The sequence below is a fragment of the Taudactylus pleione genome, unplaced genomic scaffold (assembly GCF_031769625.1).
Source record: "Taudactylus pleione unplaced genomic scaffold, aTauple2 ptg000378l, whole genome shotgun sequence".
In the NCBI taxonomy this organism is placed as follows: domain Eukaryota; kingdom Metazoa; phylum Chordata; class Amphibia; order Anura; family Myobatrachidae; genus Taudactylus; species Taudactylus pleione.
Window position 1 is genome coordinate 8,418,037 of NW_028284779.1, and position 24,903 is coordinate 8,442,939.

Genomic DNA, 24,903 nt, shown 5'->3' on the forward strand with positions numbered 1-24,903 from the left:
CAATTATTCCAAAATACGGAATATTCCGATATCCAAAATACCCCTGGTCCCAAGCATTTTGGATATGGGAGACTCAACCTGTATAATTATTTATTAACCGTTTCTTATATAGCGCAGCATATTCCGTTGCGCTTTACAATTGTAAACATTAATAGAGCAAAACTGGGTAATAAACAGATATATAGGTAATATAATGTACACATCAGATGAGATACGTCAGTAAGCAGTATAATAACAGCCAGCAGAATATTGGATAAATGGTAATATAATGTACAGATCAGATGAGAGAGGTCAGTAAGCAGTAAAATAACAGCCAGCAGCTTATAGGATGAATGCTAATATAATGTACAGATCAGGTGAGAGAGGTCAGTAAGCAGTATAATAACAGCCAGCAGATTATAGGATGAATGGTAATATAATTATTTATTAACCGTTTCTTATATAGCGCAGCATATTCCGTTGCGCTTTACAATTGTAAACATTAATAGAACAAAACTGGGTAATAAACAGACAGATATATAGGTAATATAATGTACAGATCAGATGAGATAGGTCAGTAAGGAGTATAATAACAGCCAGCAGATTATTGGATAAATGGTAATATAATGTACAGATCAGATGAGAGAAGTCAGTAAGCAGTATAATAACAGCCAGCAGATTATAGGATGAATGGTAATATAAGGTACAGATCAGATGAGATAGGTCAGTAAGCAGTATAATAACAGCCAGCAGATTATAGGATGAATGGTAATATAATGTACAGATCAGATGAGATAGGTCAGTAAGCAGTATAATAACAGCCAGCAGATTATAGGATGAATGGTAATATAATGTACAGATCAGATGAGAGATGTTAGTAAGCAGTATAATAACAGCCAGCAGATTATAGGATGAATGGTAATATAAGGTACAGATCAGATGAGATAGGTCAGTAAGGAGTATAATAACAGCCAGCAGATTATAGGATGAATGGTAATATAATGTACAGATCAGATGAGGGAGGTCAGTAAGCAGTATAATAACAGCCAGCAGATTATAGGATGAATGGTAATATAATGTACAGATCAGATGAGATAGGTCAGTAAGCAGTATAATAACAGCCAGCAGATTATAGGATGAATGGTAATATAATGTACAGATCAGATGAGAGAGGTCAGTAAGGAGTGTAATAATTACAGCCAGCAGATTATAGGATGAATGGTAATATAATGTATAGATCAGATGAGAGAGGTCCATAAAGTGTCAGTAGAATATGGAATAAATGGTAAAAAGACTAAATGGGAAGTGAATAAGCAGTGTAGTAATGGCTTGTAAAATAACTAATGAATGATAATATCATGTATGTATCAGATGAGGGCCAGTAAACCACGTAAAAATGTCCTGCAATATATATACGTAACTGCTAAGGCCCTGGGGTATATTTCCTAAAGTCAGAGTTTTTAGAAGTGGAGATGTTGCCCATAGCAACCATTCATTATTTATGGCACATTGCTCAGAGCACTCTTTCGGGAGCCACATAAAACAATTTAAATGTCCTGGTGGCAGCGACTCGTCACTCAGTTTACGTATTGAGTCCCAATAATATGAGGTATTTCTGATGGGGGTTTACTGACTGCTGTTAAACACCAAGAATATTTATGGTTCCAGGCTGACTTGTCACATTGTATTTGCGAGACGACGGATTACCTGTCACGTTGTATTTGTGATGACAGGGATTACCTGTCAGGCTGTACTTGTGGTGTGGGGGCTAACCTGCCACGTGATGACTGCACCCACTATACGGTAAAATTACAGAAAGAGCCCCTTTTTTTTTTCACCAATGGCAGCCTCTGTTCCCTGACGTGCTCCTTTGCTCCTAGCAATGAATGCATGTAGTACAAATGTAAAACAAGCTGGTGCAGGCAACAAAAACCTATCTATGCACAAGGCAAGTTAGCAATACCATAAACCCTCATACAGCTGAACGGACTATTATAGGAGTGTACACAGCGATATAGAATAACAGCACAATGCATCGTAAGACACAGAGCAGAGGGCCTGATTCTGACCCGCTCGCGAGCGCTGTACGCTCGCAAGCGGGTCGATGGTGCCTAAGTGCGCATGCGCGAGACCCGGCGAGCGACGGGGAATCCGTCGCTCGGGGTCTCGCACCAAAGGGGGCGTGCTGTCGATGGTGAGTGACAGCACGCCCCCTTTGGTGGGCGTGCCGGGGGTGTGGCTGCCAGACGGAAGCGTTCCCATGGGAACGCCTACCGTCTGAGTCTGGCCCCACTGACATCACTAGTGATGTCAGTGGGAGTGATTTTGATGTCAGTGGGAGTGATTTTGGCTCTGATAGAGCCAAAATCACTCCAGGGCTTGCGGCAGCGAGACCCTACCGCAGGGTCTCGTCGCAAGCCCGATGGTCGCGATGGTCTTGACTATCGCGACCATCATAATGGACGCTCGCTATAGCTGTGGGTGGTAACCCACAGCTATGCGAGCATCCATGAGGCCGCTCCAAGATGAGGTAGGAGGGCCCTGATTCAGAGTGAGCGCTGTGGTCAGAGCGTCCGGCTCTGAATCAGGCCCAGAGTTCAGAGACAGGCAGCGAACGACAAGGTGAAAGAAGCAAATGGTCAGGGCAGGCAGCCAGGGAGCAAATTGGTAAACTAGCGACGATCAGGGCTGGCGGCAAGACAGAGCATTCAATAAAAAAATAGTGAGTTGTGATTTGACTGCAGACAGAGGGGGCGATTCAATTCAAAGCGAATTGAATAGCGACAGGAGCGAGCTCCCGGTGCTATTCAATTCAGTGCGCTGTGTGGGCGGAGACTGCCAGTTATCGCGGTTATCACCCTTGTTAAGGCGCGGTAACCGTAATTCTCTGACCAAAGTGCCGGGCGCGCGGCTTTTAGCGCCGCGCTATGCAGAAAAACAGCCGTGCACCCGGAACTTTGGTCAGATTTCTCTTCGCATCCCCAGGGGGGTGCGAGAAGAAATCCTTAGCGTGCCCAAACAGCGTGGTGTATTGAATAGCTTCGGGAGTCCCTCCCGTCGCTATTCAATAGCGCGTTAAATTGAATTCCCCCCCAGAGTAACCTGTCCAAGGTCAGGAGAATAAAACGACTTTGGGATAATAGAAACCCTCTCTAACACCTCTACGTGCTCCTGCTAGAAACTGCTCCCACTTTATTCTACCCAATCCCTGGTGGGATGAATTCCCTCTTCAAGTCAGTGTCTCCACTCTCCAAAAACCAAATTACTCATAGGTCCTGATACAGAGACAGACGCAGAGGCTATTTTTACGCAGATTGAGCGATTGTTTGCTAATGCGCGAACGCCACACTGTGCATGCGCAGCGATTGCATTGGGGTAACGCTTGTACACAGAACCCATTTGCAGAGTGAGAGTGACCGGTAGTCAGCATTTGGGGAGGTATCGGGAGTCATTAGAAGGACGCAGGCTTGTCGGGACCATTTAAACGCTGCTTTGCGGTCGGGCATAAATTTAGCCATTGCTGCCTCCTGTGCAGCATGAGACCCTCTGCGTGTCAGGAGAGCTGCAGTGTTTGCGGCTGGTCAGACTTGCCTTACATGCTGCGTGACTGCTCGATGTTGGTACCGATGTTTACGCTGTTGCACATACGGATATGAGAAGGCAGCTGTGGGCTTCCCTGTGCTCGGCTGTGCTTGGGAAGGCATTAGCATATGTGATCCGTATACAGTTGCGTTTGCATTACCAACCGTCTCTGTATCAGGACCTTAATGTCTAGCAGCTCTCTTGCCTGCATCATAATTCATTTTAGCAGGAGATACATTTCTAAAAAGAAAAATTCAGATGAGTGCTGTTACCCATCCATAGCCAGAGGCATGACTGAGTAACATTGCCTGTGTCTCCTTGGTGGATGAGTGAATGGCCCCAATCTGCATGGGCTCTCCCGGAGGTGCAGCGTACAAAGATCCCTGGCTGCGATTATACCACCCCTGCTCCCACGTGTGGGCAACTGCCTCATCCGATGCCAATGTCAACTGTAGAGGCAGAAATAAAACTGTATTTTAAGTCTTTGAGAGCTACCAGTGTGTCAGGTGACCACTCTTAGGGATTGGCCCCATTTTGGTTATAGCAGTGCTGGGTGCTACAATAGTGCAAAATTACCTAATGACTGGTCTATAGAAATTAGCAAAGCCCAAGAAATATATTTGCTAAAGTGCGAGTTTATAGATGTGGAGGTGTTGCCCATAGCAACCAATCAGATTCTACCTTCAAGAACAGGGATGGGGAACCTCAAGCCCAGGGAATCATTTGGTCTGGCCCTCTGAGCTTTATTCTGTTAGCCTCATCTGGCTAGTAGGGTGCCTAGAATGTCACCCTGCAGCCAGAATCTATGCAGCAGTGCCGTCTGGAGCTTCCTTAGGACACTTCAGATGGTCACACCGCTTCCCTTACAGCTCCTCGGAGCATTGCTGTAATCACAGTTCATTGTGGACCCGCCCCATGTGACCTCACAATGGCCCCCTGCAGAAAAAAGGTCCCTCCAACCCCCCCCCCCCCCCGTTTCACCTCAGAAGGGGTGGGGTAATACATCACAGAGGCGTGGCCTCGCTGCACATCCCTGTTTTTCAGTGTCCCCGGCGAGCTGGGAGGCGAAGCTGCTCGGCCAGGGGTTTGCAGCTGGACCGGGCCCATCTGGCCATCGGCCCTTCTAGCATTTGCCAGATGGGCTGTCCGGCCCTGAGTGCTGGAAATTTGGTGTGTTTTGAACAGGGATGTGCAGAAAATGTAGGCAGGGGAGGCTGTGCCTCACCTGTCCTACACTTTTTACTCCAGAGTTTTTGACTATAAAAATGATTAGAATAATACAAAGAAGATATTTATAATATTTTATTTACATTTTTCTTATTTTTATAGTCAAAGCTCTGGAGTATACCTTAGTATGACAGTAAAGGCTCTGCCTCACCTGACCGCACATCACAGCTCCCTGCAGAATATTATGTGTGTGTGGTTTTGTCTTAACCTTTCCAAAACCGTTGTCTCTTGGCTATGATGATCCTTCACAGAGGAAGAGAATACCAAAATGTCACCTGAATAGACGACCGTGGAAAGCCGTGAATACATTGTCTACATCAGGGGTATTTAACATGTGGCCCTCAGCTGCTGTGGAACTACACACTCCAGCATGCCCTGCCACACTTTTGCTAATAGGGCATGGTAAAACTGTGGCATGGTAGGCTGGGATTTGTAGTTCCTCAGTAGCTGGAGGGCTGTACGTTGAATTCCTCTGGTCTAAATACAGATGTGTCCACATACATCTAGCTTCCTCACACGTTAAACAGCCCTTCTAGTCGTGCCATGCCGTGGGGCAACTCTGTAGCGCCGATCGTCTTTTCGTGCAACTTTTTTACCTTAAAATGTGTCGGCGACTGTCGCACTGTAATGTAGCACTTTGCATACAGATGCACCCACAGTCGCACACAGAATATAGGCAATCAGCACAAGCTGCTTGTGCATCCTATTTGCACCACTTTGTGAATAGGACGCTATTTAAGGGAAAAAGTTGCACAAAAAGACGCTAGGCACTACAGTCGCTTGGCGCTCACGCCTTATGTTTAACGCTACTTATACGCACGGAGGATAGATGTATGTGGACACATCTGTAGTCTTGAAACACGTCCTAAAGCAAACGGCCAAACTAAATACTGATATTGGCCAGAACGAGCATTAAATGCCCTTTTCCATTTATCTCCCTCTGTAATTCTGATGAGATTATTTGCACCTTCAGATCGATTTTAGAAAACATGTTTACACCTATAACCGTGTCGCAGAGGGTAGAAATAAGAGGATGCATCTTACTCAGACCCTTGTAGTCAATATAGGGGTGTAATTCACCATCTGTTTTTAGTGACACAATAGAATCCTGTTCCTCCCGGACAGGTAGAAGGTCTGATTAAAAACAAAAATACTTTATTGAAAACTCTTCATATAATCTGTCTCCATAGCCTGTGATTCTGATTTAGGGAATGGAAATATTGTACTTTATAAATAGGAAGTTTAGCTCCTGGATAATCTCAATGGAACAAACCTAAATATGGTGGTGATTTCTCCAAAAACTTCTTGCAAAAAACATTGGGATAATTAGCAAGTGGTCTGTGATCTATTCTTCATGATGAAGTTAATGAGGCCCTTGGTGGAGCCATCGTGAGAGGTGGTGACTTCAGTTTGGGCTAAATCTGCCTGGCCAATTGCTTCCCAAGTTCAACCCCGCACTGGATTAGGGATGGGCATCGATACCGGATATTTCACAATCACCGATCCGGCACGATAGTTTAGTCGTATCTGCTCCATCGATAAACCATGCAGATCGATTCTCAACACTACCATATATTGTTCCCATCTTGGTGCTGTCTCAGAGCAGCAGCCCCGCACTGTAGACTGTAACTGCGTATGTGCAGTAGCAAGTATCGTTACTTACATATGGATATTATCTTGGGGACAAAAAAAAAAAAGTTTTATATCTCACGTCAGATATAGTGATCCCGAATATTGATGCGGGACCACCGGTTGGCCATCCTTACACTGGACACATTTAGGTCCTAACATTACATGACTTCCATGGACTTCAGTATAAGCAGAGGCCTAAGGAACGACGCCTCTGTTTTTCCACAGCTGAGCAATGAAAAGCCCCAGTTTGCCTGGGCCCTCCCGGAGGTGCAGCTTACAAGGAGGTTGTGGGGCAAATATCCTGTTCCAGTCTCCTGTCTTTGATGCATCTATCAGTACTTGGAGGCAATTAATGATTCCAGAGAACAGGCCAGGGTATTGTAAAAGGGAGGCTTCAATTTGCTCAGAAAGACTTAAAGCAAATTTGTTCCATCCACCCTCAGTGGTTCCAACATCTGAAGTCTGCATGCGGCCTTACTTTAATGTGCAACAATTGACTTCTCTGATGTTGCTAATCTACGATGGTCATTGAGGAGCAATCTTAGCTGTTCAAAGAGTCAATCAACAGAGACGAATGCAGTCCCCTGGGAGTAGATTAAAGGCCCAAGGCTGGGATTGGCTGTGTGAGCAAGCTTCTAATTATTCCTTTTTATTCTGATCAGAGCCAGATGACTGGGATTTTATTTAAAATAAAATTTATAACTACATACGTTTTGTAACTCGTGAATCTTTCAGGAAAATGTAATTTCTGACACCCCAGGTGTAGGAATTTGAGGACCTCTGGCAACTTCTACAGATGTGTCCACCTTTTGTCCTTGGTAAATATCCCTGTGTGGCGCGAAACAGACTTTGTGACTTGGACTCACCAAGCTTCCCGCTACGGACTCTTTCTCAGAATATACATCACTAATGTAACAAAAGTATAATGCAAGATTATCCCGAATACTGACCATGGCATCTCATGTACTTATGTGTAAGTTACTAATATGGGTAAAAAAGGGAAACGACAGTTCTGTAGTGTTAATACTAGGGTGAGCAGGGGGCAGGGAGGCTGTCACTGAAGGGCACAACTCCCGTCCGAAAAATGGGTGTGGCCACTAGTAAAAGGGTGTCTATGAGACACGCCCCTTTTCATCACTGTAGGGGGGCTGCCCAGCACTCACGGAGATGTTGTGCTGCCCCAAGCTCTCCCCGCAGTGTGAATAGATGGCGTGCTCATGCACACTGCATCTATTCACTCGCCGGTGACTGGTTCACTGGAACTTTTCCCCTCCGCACTACACCTCGGCCTGCGGGTGGGGACGGCTGTTTCAGCGGGGCGCTTCCACAAGGGCAGTGTGTGACGCCCCGCTGAAACAGCCTAGAACACTAGGTTCGATACGAACTACCACACCATGCCTTGTGCCAGGTATTGTTCTGCTTAATCTGAGACTTAAGGTCAGATTCAATTAGACGCAAAAAGCCGTAATCGGCGTAAAAGTTTGCGGCTTATCGCCAAATTCATTTTCGCCTAAGTAAAAACTCGATGCACTGAAACAAGCGCAAAAGTGTCTCCAAAGAATGGCAGGCGGAAAAAAGTGTAAAATCTCCCATTTGGGGTGCAAATGGGAGGAATTGATCGGAACCCTTTGCACCCCCCAAAGGACAAATCGGCAAAATACTCAGAACACCCCAAAAAAGACATGTCATTTTTGGGGCGAAAATGAAAAAAGTGGGAGGACAAGGCTAAAAACTAGCAAAATAGGTTTATCGGGGGGCTGTATGGATGGGGCAGGTGGATTTTTATAATTTTTTAAAAGTGTACTTTAGAGAGACAAAAATATGCTAGCACCCATTTTCATGTACCCCAAATTTGACTGGACTATTTATTTTAACCACAAATTACTGCTTTCTATCAGTCTCCACCACTTTTACAAATATACTTCTAGAAAGTATTTAACACAACTTAAGCCCTAATAATACAACAGATGTGCGTCCTTAATAGTACACATCTGTAATGATTTCCAGTGTCAGTGCGTCTTATTTGGGTGAATTAGTCTGTACCCCAAATCTATTCAGTGCTCTCCGCCTGTTATGCATTCGTCTATGTGCGTTTTCGCCTGGTCTGTAATTTAATAGGGCGAAACACGGGGACGCCATGCCGCAAATTTGCGTCCCAAACAGGCGAATGCGGCGGAAAGTACAATAAGCGAAAAAGTCTCCGACTTTTCGTGGCTAATTGAATACGGGCCTTAGAGTACATTTGTTGCAGAGGATTTGGTATAATCTAGTGTGCCTGGTACACTTTGTATGTGGCTAAGATAAGTCCCGTCAAGTGTCTTGTGCCATATGACGCAAAACTGCTAGGTGAGTGAGGACACATCTGTACTTGAGCAGTGACTCCTGGACCATCTGAGCCAGGACTTGTTAGCTTAAGCTAGTGCTTGTGCTGGACTTGGCTCCTCCATAAATGGAGCCAGTTATAATGTGATGACTACACCCAGTGTTATAGGGGGCATCCACTAGACGATTTTATCCCTGTCCAACCTCTTAACGATTTTCCCTTGAAGTTTCCCTTGAAATATGATCTTCCACTCTGAACAATTTGCAAAGGATTTGCAAAAGATCTAACAATAAACTATGTTGTTTTAATCTGTGATTGAGAGCTTTCAGCTATAGTGGGCAGATAGTGGTTCATCGTTTGATCGTTCAGCTTGAACGATGTGTAAACTATGTGTAAACGATTTGTAAGCAATCAAGTGAAATTGACCTGCATGTTCAGTCGATGGAGGAGACGATCAAACGACCAGCGGGAGCGCGCATCGTACATCGTTAGAAACAATTACTGCACGATGTTCAAACGATGTTCGAACGATGTTCAAACGATTATCGAACGATTTTATCATTATCGTTCAATCGTTCAACTTTATCGTCTAGTGGATGCCCCCCATTAGAGTAAACCTATAGAACAAGCCTCCGGTGTAACATGCAGCAGCCTTTTTCCCATAGCTTTCAGTGTGCTCACCGGAGCTCTTGTGCTGCAAGGACCTAATGCAGGTAGTACAGGATTGCAGCAAGCTGGTGCAGGCGGGATGTAGTGATCTCAATACCGACATCCGAATCCTGACAAGAGACTTAAGATAGGCGCAGAAATACCAACACATATCTTAATCCCGACGCAGGAACGACGACGGACGCCAGCCCGAACGAGGTAGCCGCGTGGTTAGGTTAGGTTTAGGGAGTGTAGCATGGTTAGGGTTAAGTTTTTTCTTGGGGGGGAGGCTTAGGTTTAGGGTGCAGTAAGGGGGGGGGGGGGGGGTTAGGCACCCCTAAGGGAGGGGGGAGGGGGGAGAGGGGTAGGGATAGGGTACTTACCATCTCTATCGGGATCTTCCCCCTTCGGGCTGCGAACCAGCAGCTGTTTAGCCGCCGGGACTTCATACCCATTCCGGTGCTGTTGTATAAAAAATAAAATATATATATATATGTATGTATGGCCCACATCAACATTTTTCTCAGTAAATATATTTGTAATGGGGTTATTGTAATGACATTTTATTATACACAGCTTAATTTATGGACATCTATGGTTTGATTACTTTACTTTACATGTGTGGATTGCATGGGTTGTTTCTGGCAATAGCCCCATTACATATACATTATATTTATTGAGAAAAATGTTGATGTGTTCAATACTCATTTTACCCGCTGTGTGTATGTGTGTATATATATATATATATATATATTATATAATGAGACAAGTTTGCCATACAATAATGCATGCTGTACTCATTTAGAGGCGTGCAGAGAGTTACAAAGTAACCGCACAGTCAGAGATGGAGTTTGGGGATAGGCTGTGAAACAGTAAATTAGCAATGATCAGGGCTGTCTGGGAGAGGTTAGGAGAATAACAGTCAATAAACAAACTGGGTCAGTCAGGAGCGTGGATGGAACATGAGCAGTAACAGACTGGCCAGAATGCTATAACCACCAACCAGTGAGCGTCACAGATCAGGATATAAATCCCTGTGACCAATCGCAGCTCCTCTATAAAGCTCCAGTTACCGCAGTGAGACAGACTGCTGCATCAGGGAATGAGCACATAGGGGCTGTGTTTGTGGGCTAATGTGAGGTTTTTCAGCTAATACGGGGGGTCCATGTGCCTGCAAGTGGGAAGCCGGCGCCGCACTCTGATTTTACGACAACCGCCATCTTTACTATTGCCACTTGCACTGGCCCAATGCTAGGTGCAAGAGATCGTCAGAAACAGGCTTGCCTTATGCCCCCGTACGCCCAGCGCGGTCACATGGCGCTTTAGGTACACGCCAACAACACTCCAATGACACTCAGGGCTCCCAACTGCCATTTTTCAAACACAGCCTGTGAGATGGCAGTTAGGAGCTGATTGGCTGGTACCTTATCACTTTTCACTCTGTCTCCTAACACTGCTTAGTAAATAGACCCCATAGATTGTAAGCTCCTTTGGGGCAGGGACTGTCCCATGAATGTGAACGGCCAAATAGTCTCTGTAAAGCGCTGTGGAATATGTGTGCGCTATATAAATAATGTATTTATATTATTGTCGGCACCCACTGGTCGCATTATAATGTTTGTGTAACTGCTATAAGTGATTATTAGTAATGGGTTTAGTGTCTGTGTGCTGTCCCTATCCGATGCTACATATAATGGTATAATATATCACACATACTCGTGACTCATAGCAATACACTATCTACAATCTTGTTTTCCATGAGCGCACACGTACAGAAGCTGTGTCAGCGTGCTGTTGCATTATATATGAAGGAACGGCCTGTCCTACCATCAGTAACACATGCTGGCTGATGTCGTAGGTCTTCTCTGTTTGTCCTGCTGAATTCCCCCGGGTTATTGTAAGCCAAGAAAAATGCTGTCCTATAATGTATACTTAACCTGCACATGACATATGTTATGCAGTGAATATTGTACCACAGCGAGGGCAGCAGCAAAGCTACAAGTTGCCTTTATATGTTACATAGGGGTCTATTTACTAAGCAGTGTTAGAAGACAGAGTGATAAGGTGCCAGCCAATCAGCTCCCAACTGTCATCTCACAGGCTGTGTATGAAAAATGACAGTTGGGAGCTGATTGGCTGGCACCTTATCACTTTTCACTCTCCTAACACTGCTTAGTAAATAGACCCCATAGAAACTAACAGGTAGCATTGAACAGATTTAAATCAAGTTTATAGTATAGACTGTAAGCTCTTCAAGCCATATATTATCTAAGGCACCACAAAGTTCTGCAGCGCTGTACAGAAGGTATAACAGAACTTATTTGGTTGATGATGGAGGTACCAGGGTGCCAGACAGAGGATAGAGGGGGCCAAGTCTGTGTGAGCTTAGGTTGGATTTCACTGATTCGCCGATCACGATCAAAATATGATTGTGGTTAGCAAATCGATGAAATTTTACATGGAGAATTTCACTGATCCTCCGACGGATTGCGGCATTGCCAACCGGCGGATCGGCGTTTCCGATCCCATCGCAGGATTGGACAATCCTTTGTTAGGCGTATGGGGGCCTTATAGCAAAGAAGAACAAATAAAACACTGCACCTGGGCAAAACCATGCTGCACTGCAGGTGGGGCAGAGAGATTCCAAACTCAAATCTGAATTGCAGTGTAAAAAATAAAGCTGTCCAGCATTGTGATCTACATGCAAAAGCAGCCAGTATTTACCCTGCATGCAAAAACAATAAATGTATTTGCACCCCTTGCATTGTTGCATGGCTTTGCTCCCAACTCAGAATCAGGCCCTTGGAGTTAGATCTAAATCGATCTACGTAAAGGGCCAAATGTAATAGGGTGAGAGTTTAGAGTTACTAATAAGCGCTCACATTTTCTTCACTCTCACCCTATTACATTTGGGGGGGGGGGGGGGGCAGTGAACGGGCTGCATTGTGTGGAGTATTGCCAAGTTGGGCATTTAGGAAGGTGGGCACTTGCTGCAGGCCACATAGGGTTCTGTGAGTGTTCACAGCGGTCTGAGCTGGTAACCCCTCACGGGTGCCAGTTGTTGCTGCTGATAGAATGTGCATAGAGTAAAGTGCTCTGTGTTTACCAGCTGGGAGACCTCCTATGAGGTGTGGCTGGGCCGAGATGTGAATTTGGAGAGCGAATGCAGTAAATCCAGATCTGTGTCCTGTGTTGTCCCTGGCTTCCACTTTTGTTGTAGTGACACACTAGTTTCTGGGTAGAGCAAAAATGTAAGTATTACTGTAGCCTTACTGGTGCAGAGGTCAGTCAGTGAAGCGTCATGTAGGACCTCTGTCTGCCTAGTCACACACATTTATCTCCTATACACAGTCACTGCATCTCTCCAGAGCGGCCGCATCATTCCTCCTTTCCTGCCAGTTTACTCTCTGCTGTAAGATTGCCAGATGCCATTAGGAGAATATAGTGTGTGAGTATTGTAAATTCCAACCATTTATTGTATTGTACTTGACCTGCGAGTAAGTGGCACTTAGATCTTTTTCTTGATATAAGTGTCTGAAATACAGGAAATCTCAGTACACACACCCATTACTGGAATCTGATCTGACAAAACGTTACATAGAAGCTTAACGCACTTTGTCATTCCTGCCCCGCGTGGAGGTATTCCGTAGAAGTTGTCAGTGGTCTCCACTGTTCTGACCAAGGGTCTCCTGCTGTCCCTGGAGAAGCTGTCAGATATACAGAGAGGGGATTGTGTGCCTCAGAGTGGTAGGTGAGCTTGTTTCCGGCTGCATAGGTGAGCTTGTATCCAACTCCATAGAGAGTGACAGGTGAGCTTGTGTTCAACTCCACAGAGAGTGACAGGTGAGCTTGTGTTCAACTCCATAGAGAGTGACAGTTAAACTTGTGTCCAAAGCTCCATAGAGACGGAATGAGTGAGCTTGTGTCAAGACCCACAGAAAGTGACAGGTAAGCTTGTGTCCAACAACAGAAAGCTACATAGAAATGGAATTAGCGACAGGTGAGCTTGTGTCCAGCCCGTTAGAGATGGAATGAGTTATAGGTGAGTTTTATGTCCAGACCCATAGAGAGGGAATGAGTGACAGGTGAGCTTGTGTCCAGACCCATAGAGAGGGAATGAGTGACAGGTGAGCTTGTGTCCAGACCCATAGAGAGGGAATGAGTGACAGGTGAGCTTGTGTCCAGACCCATAGAGAGGGAATGTGACAGGTGAGCTTGTGTCCAGACCCATAGAGAGGGAATGTGACAGGTGAGCTTGTGTCCAGACCCATAGAGAGGGAATGAGTGACAGGTGAGCTTGTGTCCAGACCCATAGAGAGGGAATGAGTGACAGGTGAGCTTGTGTCCAGACCCATAGAGAGGGAATGAGTGACAGGTGAGCTTGTGTCCAGACCCATAGAGAGGGAATGAGTGACAGGTGAGCTAATGTCCAGACCCATAGAGAGGGAATGAGTGACAGGTGAGCTTGTGTCCAGACCCATAGAGAGGGAATGTGACAGGTGAGCTTGTGTCCAGACCCATAGAGAGGGAATGTGACAGGTGAGCTTGTGTCCAGACCCATAGAGAGGGAATGAGTGACAGGTGAGCTTGTGTCCAGACCCATAGAGAGGGAATGTGACAGGTGAGCTTGTGTCCAGACCCATAGAGAGGGAATGAGTGACAGGTGAGCTTTGTATCCAGCATCAAATAGCTCCATATAGAGGGAAAGAGTGACAGTGAGCTTGTGTCCAGCCCCATAGAAAGTAAATAAGTGACAGATGAGCTTGTGTCCAGCTGCATAGGTATGGAGTGAGTTACAGGTGAGCTTATGTCCAGCCCTATAGAGAGGGAACGCATAATACAGTAGGTGGGGTTGGGTCAGGTACGGGATGCCAGCGCTCAGGATCCCGACAGGGTTAGGATATAGACACTTGTCGGTCAGTATACTCACCCTCCCTTCCCCTTTGCCTAAACCTAACCTGCCCCTCCCCGCAACCTAAACCTAACCCCCCTTAGTGCCTAAACATAACTTCCCAGCCCGCACCCTAAACCTAACCCTCCCCCAGTAGTGCCTAACGCTAATCCTCCCCCCTAACCCCGCTACTTACCTTCGGGATGCCGGTGCCAGTATTCTGATAGGTGTATGGATTCCGGCGCTGGAATTTTGACAGCTCGAAATCGCCGCAGTCGGTATTATGACCACATCCCAATAGGTGAACTTGTGACTAACTGCATAGATATGGAGTGAGTTATTAGTGAGCTAGTGACTAGCATAGAGTGAATGAGTGACAGGTGAGCTTGTGTCCAGCCCGATAGAGAGGTAGTGAGTTGTAGGTGGTCTTGTGTCCAGCAGCTCAGTGCTCTATAGAGTAAGTGGTGTTCAGCCCTATAGAGAGGGAATGAGCAATAAGGGAGCGTGTGTTCAGCAGCTCAGTGCTCTATAGAGTAAGTGGTGTTCAGCCCTATAGTGAGGGAATGAGCAATAAGGGAGCGCGTGTCCAGCAGCTCAGTGCTCTATAGAGTAAGTGGTGTTCAGCCCTATAGTGAGGGAATGAGCAATAAGGGAGCGTGTGTTCAGCAGCTCAGTGCTCTATAGAGTAAGTGGTGTTCAGCCCTATAGTGAGGGAATGAGCAATAAGGGAGCGTGTGTTCAGCAGCTCAGTGCTCTATAGAGTAAGTGGTGTTCAGCCCTATAGTGAGGGAATGAGCAATAAGGGAGCGTGTGTTCAGCAGCTCAGTGCTCTATAGAGTAAGTGGTGTTCAGCCCTATAGAGAGGGAATGAGCAATAAGGGAGCGTGTGTTCAGCAGCTCAGTGCTCTATAGAGTAAGTGGTGTTCAGCCCTATAGTGAGGGAATGAGCAATAAGGGAGCGTGTGTCCAGCAGCTCAGTGCTCTATAGAGTAAGTGGTGTTCAGCCCTATAGTGAGGGAATGAGCAATAAGGGAGCGTGTGTTCAGCAGCTCAGTGCTCTATAGAGTAAGTGGTGTTCAGCCCTATAGAGAGGGAATGAGCAATAAGGGAGCGTGTGTTCAGCAGATCAGTGCTCTATAGAGTAAGTGGTGTCCAGCCCTATAGTGAGGGAATGAACAATAAGGGAGCGTGTGTTCAGCAGCTCAGTGCTCTATAGAGTAAGTGGTGTCCAGCCCTATAGTGAGGGAATGAACAATAAGGGAGCGTGTGTTCAGCAGCTCAGTCACTAAATGGGCTTACTTTACTACTCCGTCATGGATTTACTGATTATTTGAGGTTTCTCTCCCTGGGCCTTATTCACAGTCAGTCACATCTGGAATTGCAAAATGTGATCAGATATCCATTGGAATTTTGGGGTACGTTTCAGAATCCGTTGTATAGGCATATATTGACTCGTGACTCCCTTCCCTTGTATCTGGCTACGATGTGACTGGATGGCAATTTGGAGGTGTGGTTTAAGCGTGTATTCACAAAATGTGAAAAATAACAGTACACAATTCAACCACATTACAGTTAATGGCCAGATAGGGCAGATAATAAGAACCCAAGTGGAATAGTGCATTGCAATGCTTAGCGAAGCAGATGAAACTATAAAACTGTATTGATTTTAATGACAACATTAACGAATATATGTGCAGGTTTCTCCATCCCCAAGTGCATATGTAGCGTTAGTTACTTAGGTGTTTTCCATAAATGGGCGTGTCTTCACTGTTTACAACCAATCACATGCAGTTATCACTATCAACTTTTACACCTTTCAGGGTCAGCGCACACGCCTCGCGGACCTCTGCAGAAGGCTGCGTTTGTGTTTTCTTTCTCCCTGGCAATCTTTGTCGCACTTTGCGATTGGATGCCCACACCACGCCCTTACTTTGCGTTCGCTGCGACTGCAACGCCTCGTCCATTTCAGCCCTGGTCTTGGCCTCCTAGTCGCAGGCTGTCTAAAGTCATGTTTGAAGCTGATGACATGGATTGTGAAAAGTCATGCATGCACAATGCAAATAATTGCAACTTGCAAAAAAAGAAAATTGCAGATAACCTGTCAGACTGTGAATAAGACCCACTGTCCGTAACCTTATTGGGTAGCCCTACTTGTGCTGTTTGTCCAAACCAGACAATCACCGACTGTAATTCTCAACTGTCCAGTGCCAACCACCAGGCTCCGTCACCAGCACCTGGAACATCTTACTTCTTGGTGTTGGTACAGCTGCTGCATCACCTCTTTGCTGGTGACACTCGCTGGTTCCTCCTGACCGCTTTCATTGGATTAGGACTGTTGGGTTAAACACAGGACAGCTTGGAAGGAGGAGGCGGGAGGTGGCATTTGAGCGCTAGCTCTTATCTGTAGGTCACAGTAATGCTGGGTACACAGCGGCCGGCATATCGGCCATTCAATTGACCGGCCGACATATCGTGTGCACGTCGGCATTGTGCACAGATGATATGTCGGTGAATGACGTTCTCAGACATATGGCATCGGCTGTACAGCACAGCTGATGGCAAATATATCTGATAATCGGGCTGTGTGTCTGACCCCCTGTACACTTGCTGCAGAGGCCGGCGTTGAGGGGGGTCACAACGCAAGCCCCGGGCAGTGGGTCCCGCGGCCAGAGGCAGTGATGGATGGTCAGTGTGTATGAACAACCATCATCTGGTCGATCTGCTCTCTCTGTAAGAACGGTCCTTTGTGAATGAGGAACATCCGGGTCTATGACCCAGAATCTCCTCTGGAGTTTTCCTTTGCATGTTGCGGGGGGGGGGGGGTGCTGGGACAGATCCGATTGGATACCTCTCACAACACTCTCCCGATAGAAGCCCATAGGCTTCTAGAGGGTAACGCCATCAGAAAATGGCATTACCCACTGCATCCAGGACCCAGAATGCATCACATTCCAAAGCTATGAGCGCGTATGAGAAATGCGGTCAAAGCCGCATTTACTGCATCCTGCCCTATGTATGAGGTTATTTAGTTAGCATTTAAAAAATGCTCATTTCTAATCAGTATTAATTGAATAAAGGCCCCATACATCAGAGATTGATTGCAGCAATCGTGCAATTTGCAATCGATTGTGTATAAAAATCTTTCCCTTTTTCAATCGATTACAGAATTGTCACAATCGATTGATTGCAACAATCGTGCAATTTGCAATCTCTGATGTATGGGGGCCTTAAGCCATAGAATAAGCACATGTAAGAATGGCATTTTATACACTGAATAACGCTGGATTTGTTTTTCAGTTGGCGAACTCCAGTAACCTTTGCCTGTATAGTGTTCTCCCCCTGTCTGGTGGAACAATCCCCTTACTGTGCACATTTTCTGTTGGTTGTACTGTACTTCCCCTCTGCATGGTGCACAGTCACTATAAGGGCAGGGAGAGCAGTGTACAGTCATGTGAGGACTTTATCTTGCTGACTCTTATCTCGTATAGGGGGAGATGTACCAAGCCTCGGAGAGGGGTGAAGTGGAGAAGTTGCCCAAAGCAACCAGTCAGCTTCTAACTGTTTATTAACACACACACACACACACACACACACACACACACACACACACACACTTTATCTAGCACAGTCTCTAAAATGACAGAAGCTGATTAGTTGCTCCAAGGCTTGATACATATCCCCACTAGAGCTGAACGACAGGTCATATAGACGCATATCTTCCATTATAAGATTGTGTTCTCATTTGAGTCTCCATAAACCAGGGAACTTCGATCTTATTGTATATCTGCATGGTTGAAGCCCAGCACCTCCCCTCCCCCCCCAACCACAGGATAGCCAGGGAACTGTGGGCCAGAGGGGCATCTGGCCGAGGGACTGTGGACAAGAGTGTGTTCTGGCTCGGCAGTACTGTTGGCAAGAGGGGATAGGGGGATCTGCCAGGGGGACTGTGGGCAAGAGAGGAGAGGGGGATCTGGCCGTGGGACTGTGGGTAAGAGAGGAGAGGGGGATCTGGCCGTGGGACTGTGGGCCAGAGGGGGATCTGGCCGTGGGACTGTGGGCCAGAGGGGGATCTGGCCGTGGGACTGTGGGCCAGAGGGGGATCTGGCCGTGGGACTGTGGGCCAGAGGGGGATCTGGCCGTGGGACTGTGGGCCAGAGGGGGATCTGGCCGTGGGACTGTGGGCCAGAGGGGGATCTGGCCGTGGGACTGTGGGCCAGAGGGGGATCTGGCCGTGGGACTGTGGGCCAGAGGGGGATCTGGCCGTGGGACTGTGGGCCAGAGGGGGATCTGGCCGTGGGACTGTGGGCCAGAGGGGGATCTGGCCGTGGGACTGTGGGCCAGAGGGGGATCTGGCCGTGGGACTGTGGGCCAGAGGGGGATCTGGCCGTGGGACTGTGGGCCAGAGGGGGATCTGGCCGTGGGACTGTGGGCCAGAGGGGGATCTGGCCGTGGGACTGTGGGCCAGAGGGGGATCTGGCCGTGGGACTGTGGGCCAGAGGGGGATCTGGCCGTGGGACTGTGGGCCAGAGGGGGATCTGGCCGTGGGACTGTGGGCCAGAGGGGGATCTGGCCGTGGGACTGTGGGCCAGAGGGGGATCTGGCCGTGGGACTGTGGGCCAGAGGGGGATCTGGCCGTGGGACTGTGGGCCAGAGGGGGATCTGGCCGTGGGACTGTGGGCCAGAGGGGGATCTGGCCGTGGGACTGTGGGCCAGAGGGGGATCTGGCCGTGGGACTGTGGGCCAGAGGGGGATCTGGCCGTGGGACTGTGGGCCAGAGGGGATTCTGGCTGGGGAACTTTAAGAACTATATTAGTTTTAAGGTAAATCCTATATATATTTTTTTGTCTATTCTTACATTGTGTATGTACATAAACTATAATTTAAATTATGAATAATATACATAAAGCATTTTTTTAAATAAATATATTTTGAAATCTATATCGGTCATCAGATAGGTCATTGCCTCCCTGGGGCATGATGCAGCTCTGCTATGGTATCTGCATTGATTACGTGTGTAACTAGAGAGCAGTTTTGTGTCATAGCCCAGGGTAACATAAGTCTGGTGGCATAAAGACTTGGCTGAGAAGCACAGAGAATTGATACCAAGGTAATGCAGTGTTAATAAAAGTTGCAGAATGTTCTCCTCCACAAATCAATGTAGATTAGAAAACTTGTCTAATACTTGTGGGGGTGGGGGGGGATTTGTGGCCAATAGCACCGTGTATGCGGCTCCTTTGCGTGCCACGTCCTGAAGATCAGTGTGAAGCGCAGTCTGTGTACACCGACGCGTGGGTCATGTCTTGCTCCAGATTTTGTGTGTGTGTGTATATATACATTGCCTTGCAAAAGTATTAACCCCCCACCCCCCCTTTTGTACTTTTAATGTTTTGTTACCTCACAATCTGGAATTAAAATGCATTGTGTGAAGGTGTACATCATTTCATTCACAGAACATGCTGACAACTGTTAAGTTCTGTTTTTTTTTAATATTGTGAATCAAACAACATTTAGAGTAACATAACAGAAAACTTCAGCATGCATAACTATTCACCCCCCTAAAGTCAGTACTTTGTCGTGCCACCTTTTGCGGCAATTACAGCTGCAAGTCGCTTTGGATAAGTCTCTATGAGCTTGCCACATCTTGCCCCTGGGATTTTTGTCCATTCCTCAAGGCAAAACTGCTCCAGCTCCTTCATGTTGGATGGTTTCCGCTTGTGATTCTCAATTGGATTGAGATCTGGGCTTTGACTAGGCAATTCCAACACATTTAAATGTTTCCCCTTAAACCACTCGAGTGTTGCTTTAGCAGTATGCTTCAGGTCATTGTCCTGCTGGAAGGTGACCCTCCGTCCCAGTCTCAAATCACAGGCAGACTGAAACTGGTTTTGCTCAAGAATATCCCTGTATTTAGCACCATCCATCTTTCCCTCGACTCGAATCAGTTTCCCAGTCCCTGCTGCTGAAAAACATCCCCACAGCATGATGCTGCCACCACCATGTTTCACTGTGGGGATGGTGTTCTTGGGGTGATGGGATGTGTTGGGTTTGCGCCAGACATAGCGTTTTCCTTGGTGGACGAAAAGTTAAATTTTAGTCTCATCTGACCAGAGCACCTTCCTCCATACATTTGGGGAGTCGCCCACATGACTTTTGGCAAACTCAAATCGTGTCTTGTTGTTTTTATCACTAAGTAATGGCTTTTTTCTGGCCACTCTTCCATAAAGCCCAGCTCTATGGAGTGTACGGCTTATTGTGGTCACATGCACAGATACACCAGTCTCTGCTGTGGAACTCTGCAGCTCCTTCAGGGTTACCTTTGGTCTCTGTGCTGCCTCTCTGATTAATGCCCTCCTTGCCCGGTCTGTGAGTTTTGGTGGGCAGTCCTCTCTTGGCAGGTTTGTTGTGGTACCATGTTCTTTCCATTTGATGATGATGGATTTGATGGTGTCTCGGGGGATCATCAAAGATTTGGATATTTTTTTATAACCCAGAATTGTAATTCTCAACAACTTTGTCCCTGACTTGGTTGGAGAGCTCCTTGGTCTTCATGGTGTGATGTCTCTTGCTTAGTGGTGTTGCAGCCTCTGGGGCCAGAAAAGGTGTGTTTATACTGACAGATCATGTGACACTTAGATTTCACACAGGTGGGCTTCATTTCACTAATTATGTGACTTCTGAAGGTAATTGAGGGGCTTCATAGCAAAGGGGGTGAATACATATGCACATGCCAATTTTCAGAATTTTATTTATAAAGATTCTATTATATATAATTTCTCATTTCACTTCACCAAATTAGACTATTTTGTGCAGATCCATCACATAAAATTCAGATTAGAAAAAAAAAAGAAAAATTACAGGTTGTAATGTAACAAAAAAGTAAAAAGCCAAGGGGGGGGGTGAATACTTTTGCAAGGCACTGTGTATGTGTGTGTATATATAATATAGTGAGTGTCTGTTAATGAGGCGTCTGACTCTGCATTATTCTGATGTATGTGGCTGATGTTATGCTCTTGGAGACAGCCGGGTCCTGCAAGGTGACGATCATCCCTGTCTGTTACATAGAGCTTTGCTGGATAAGCACTTTATCTCTCATCCTATTAAATCAGCTTAGAGAACATTATCCATGGAGAGAGAGGCGGCACATCAACACTGACAAGGTGACTTGCCTAGAACATGTATGTAAAATATCCTGGAACATAGACTGGCATGTGCCAGGCACGTTCCAGAAATGACAGCGCCTTCTCTCCTCTCTGCCGGAACATTGCCACACAGAGGAGCCGGAACACGAGACTGTCCTCTTCCCTGTCTCCCCATATAATTGTGCTGTCAGAGGTATTACAAGTCCCTATCTAATGTATGGTGACAGCAGCAGAGCTTACAGTCTAATGGGGCTACTTACTATGAAGTTACAAAGACCGTACATGTTACTAGACTCGGTGCAGTTGGCCTCTCGCTGTAATGGTGGTATGTTGTATTTTTGATATAAATGTCCAAATCAAGGATCTCATTGGGTTAGTGGTATCCTTTCATTATGACAGCGCACCTGTATTGTGCTGTGTAAATAGGATTATACAAGCCGATGACTACCCATCCCAGAGAGGGCATCCATGTGTCATTGGCACCCTAGGCTGGACTCGTGTAACCTAGGAGATGGAGGATCGTGACTCACAAGCCGACGCTGGCTGTTTAACCCCTTATTGCCCTGCAGACGTGGCAATATTGTGCCTCAGGAGTGGACAGTATAAATGATATAAATCAGGATCCAGGATGGTATTTATGGTGCCACAATGGTATGTTAGGCGCCCCCCGAAGTCATCGGATGAGGCTCCCAGCAGTATCTTCTGAGTGGCGTATAACCGGCAGCCAGAGGTGATTTATACCGAGAGATGTAGATACACACGGAAATAAAAAATGCCTGATCCGTAGTTTCCTGATAAACTGCTCTCACCATACAATGATATAAACATTTGTTTGAATGACTTTGTTCTTTTGCGGTGGATTGGTGGGGGGTGGCTGGTTCTCATCAGAGGCCCTGATTCTGCTGATTGCAGGTTGTAGATTATCAGGAATCTGCGCCTGACCTGCACTGCGCACATGCAGTACAGGTTTGTGATTCCGCATACAGTCCAGTCAACGATTGACAGTCTGCTGCAGATTCGGGGCGGAGAGGGGGTGGCGACAGCCTCAGTTTCCCAAAATGGAGGCGTGCCGCCGCCGTTGGGGGTGGGGGGGGGAGAGGCCAGGATCTCTGTCGGCTGATGGAGATTTTCAGGCCTCTTTTTTTTTTCAGCATCTGCAGTGACAATGGTAGCCCCGATGATCTGATGCTGTGTCCTTGGACACAGCTTGGATCAGTAATGCATGCAGGGGGCAAGATGCCTGCTGCCGCATTACCATAATAGTGTTATCGCAGCTGCTAACATGCTAGCACCTGCAATGCAAATCCCCCCGCAGCTGGATCAGGCCCAGGATGACATATTATGTAAATGCAACAGTAAGATGGAGCAGATTGTAGTATCCTTTTTTTTTTATTCCTTCCCCGGAGGTCATTGTATCTGTGTACAGATGGCACTGCCCCCCAGGATCATTGTGTATGTATACAGGCGGCACTGTACCTGGTGTCATTGTGTGTGTACAGGTGGCACTACCCCCCGGGATCATTGTGTGTGTGTGTACAGATGGCACTACATCCCAGTGTCATTGTGTCTGTGTACAGGTGGCACTGCCCCGGAGGTCATTGTCTGTGTATAGGTGGCACTGCCCCCAGGGTCATTGTGTCTGTCTCCAAGTGAAACGTTGGCATGTGGCACAATGCTCCCACCTGTTCTTCTGTATGTAGGGAGCTATGTGCCGCTACTACTGGCAGAAACATGGGTTCCTTATACCCTGGGGGGCAATTCCTGTCTGAGGAAGGGCCCATATGTATGATCCATTTCTGTTCTCTAAACTAGCTGCTGTTTTTGTTTCCTTGCAGGCTGGAGAATGATAAAGTAGCCATGACTCCCTTTTTCCTTGGCTCCCTGGCATCCATGGGCACTACGGCCACGTCCTCTTGTACAGGAGCCACCTGTAACAATGCCACCACCAGGGATTACTGCTACAGCGCCCGCATCCGCAGCACCGTACTGCAGGGGCTACCGTTCGGAGGGGTGCCAACCGTACTTGCCCTAGACTTCATGTGCTTCCTGGTGAGTGGTGGGCACACCTGTCCCAGCCATAATACACTTTACTAATGTACAGTGCTGGAGTCCCTACTTTCTATGGGTGACATTGCTGTCAATACAGTATCCTCTAGGGGCATTCCACGGGACATCCCAATTGCACTATTATTATCTATTGTTATCTAATTTCAATGTAGCTTTATTTGTTAATATTTCTAGTTACATTTCAGGGACCATGAAAGAGCATGAGTCCCGGTTATGTCACTATCAGGGGTATTCAATTTGGAGCGAAAAGTTCGGAATCGGCGATAAATTATCGGCGATGACGTCATTTTCACCGATTTCAATTATCCCCGTATTCAATTTCAAAGATTTTTCGTAGGTGCGAAAAAGTCTTTGAAAAAAAATGGGGATAACTTTTCACCATGTTTTACATGGCGAAAAAAAGTGCAGAATTGGGGTTTAGTGGTGCAGGCTTAACAAAAAAATAGTCTGCACCCCTGAGAATGATATTTAAAAATAAACTCGCAAAAAAAGTAAAAAAAAAAAAAAAAATAGGGACACCCCAAAAAATGTATTTAAAAATTTGGGGTAAAAAAAAAAAAAGGGGAAAAAAAGTGTTTAAAAATGGGTTCAGGGATATTCTGCAAATATGCGGCAGGTGTTGTCTAGAATAGGCTATTAGCGGCAGATGTTTTCTAGAATAGGCTATTAGTGCAGGTGTTTTCTAGAATAGGCTATTAGCGGCAGGTGTTTTCTAGAGTAGGCCATTAGCGGCAGGTGTTTTCTAGAGTAGGCCATTAGCGGCAGGTGTTTTCTAGAGTAGGCCATTAGCGGCAGGTGTTTTCTAGAGTAGGCCATTAGCGGCAGGTGTTTTCTAGAGTAGGCCATTAGCGGCAGGTGTTTTCTAGAGTAGGCCATTAGCGGCAGGTGTTTTCTAGAGTAGGCCATTAGCGGCAGGTGTTTTCTAGAGTAGGCCATTAGCGGCAGGTGTTTTCTAGAGTAGGCCATTAGCGGCAGGTGTTTTCTAGAGTAGGCCATTAGCGGCAGGTGTTTTCTAGAGTAGGCCATTAGCGGCAGGTGTTTTCTAGAGTAGGCCATTAGCGGCAGGTGTTTTCTAGAGTAGGCCATTAGCGGCAGGTGTTTTCTAGAGTAGGCCATTAGCGGCAGGTGTTTTCTAGAGTAGGCCATTAGCGGCAGGTGTTTTCTAGAGTAGGCCATTAGCGGCAGGTGTTTTCTAGAGTAGGCCATTAGCGGCAGGTGTTTTCTAGAGTAGGCCATTAGCGGCTGGTGTTTTCTAGAGTAGGCCATTAGCGGCTGGTGTTTTCTAGAGTAGGCCATTAGCGGCAAGTGTTTTCTAGAATAGGCCATTAGCGGCAGGTGTATTCTAGAATAGGCCATTAGCGGCAGGTGCATTTTTGCAGAATTTTAAAAAAAAAAAAACACTTTAGGGACATAAA

The 24,903-nt window shown here is 46.5% G+C and overlaps 1 protein-coding gene across 2 annotated transcripts in view; it reads left to right on the forward strand.

Annotated features, from left to right (window-relative positions):
* Positions 1-24,903, forward strand: part of TMEM63B (transmembrane protein 63B) — a 79,947-nt gene that overhangs the window by 15,522 nt on the left and 39,522 nt on the right. For both annotated transcript variants that reach the window (XM_088445374.1, XM_088445375.1), the window contains exon 2: positions 23,257-23,470. In XM_088445374.1, coding sequence (XP_088301500.1) covers positions 23,279-23,470 — 192 coding nt within the window. In that variant the 5' untranslated portion in view covers positions 23,257-23,278. The remainder of the gene's footprint in view (positions 1-23,256; positions 23,471-24,903) is intronic.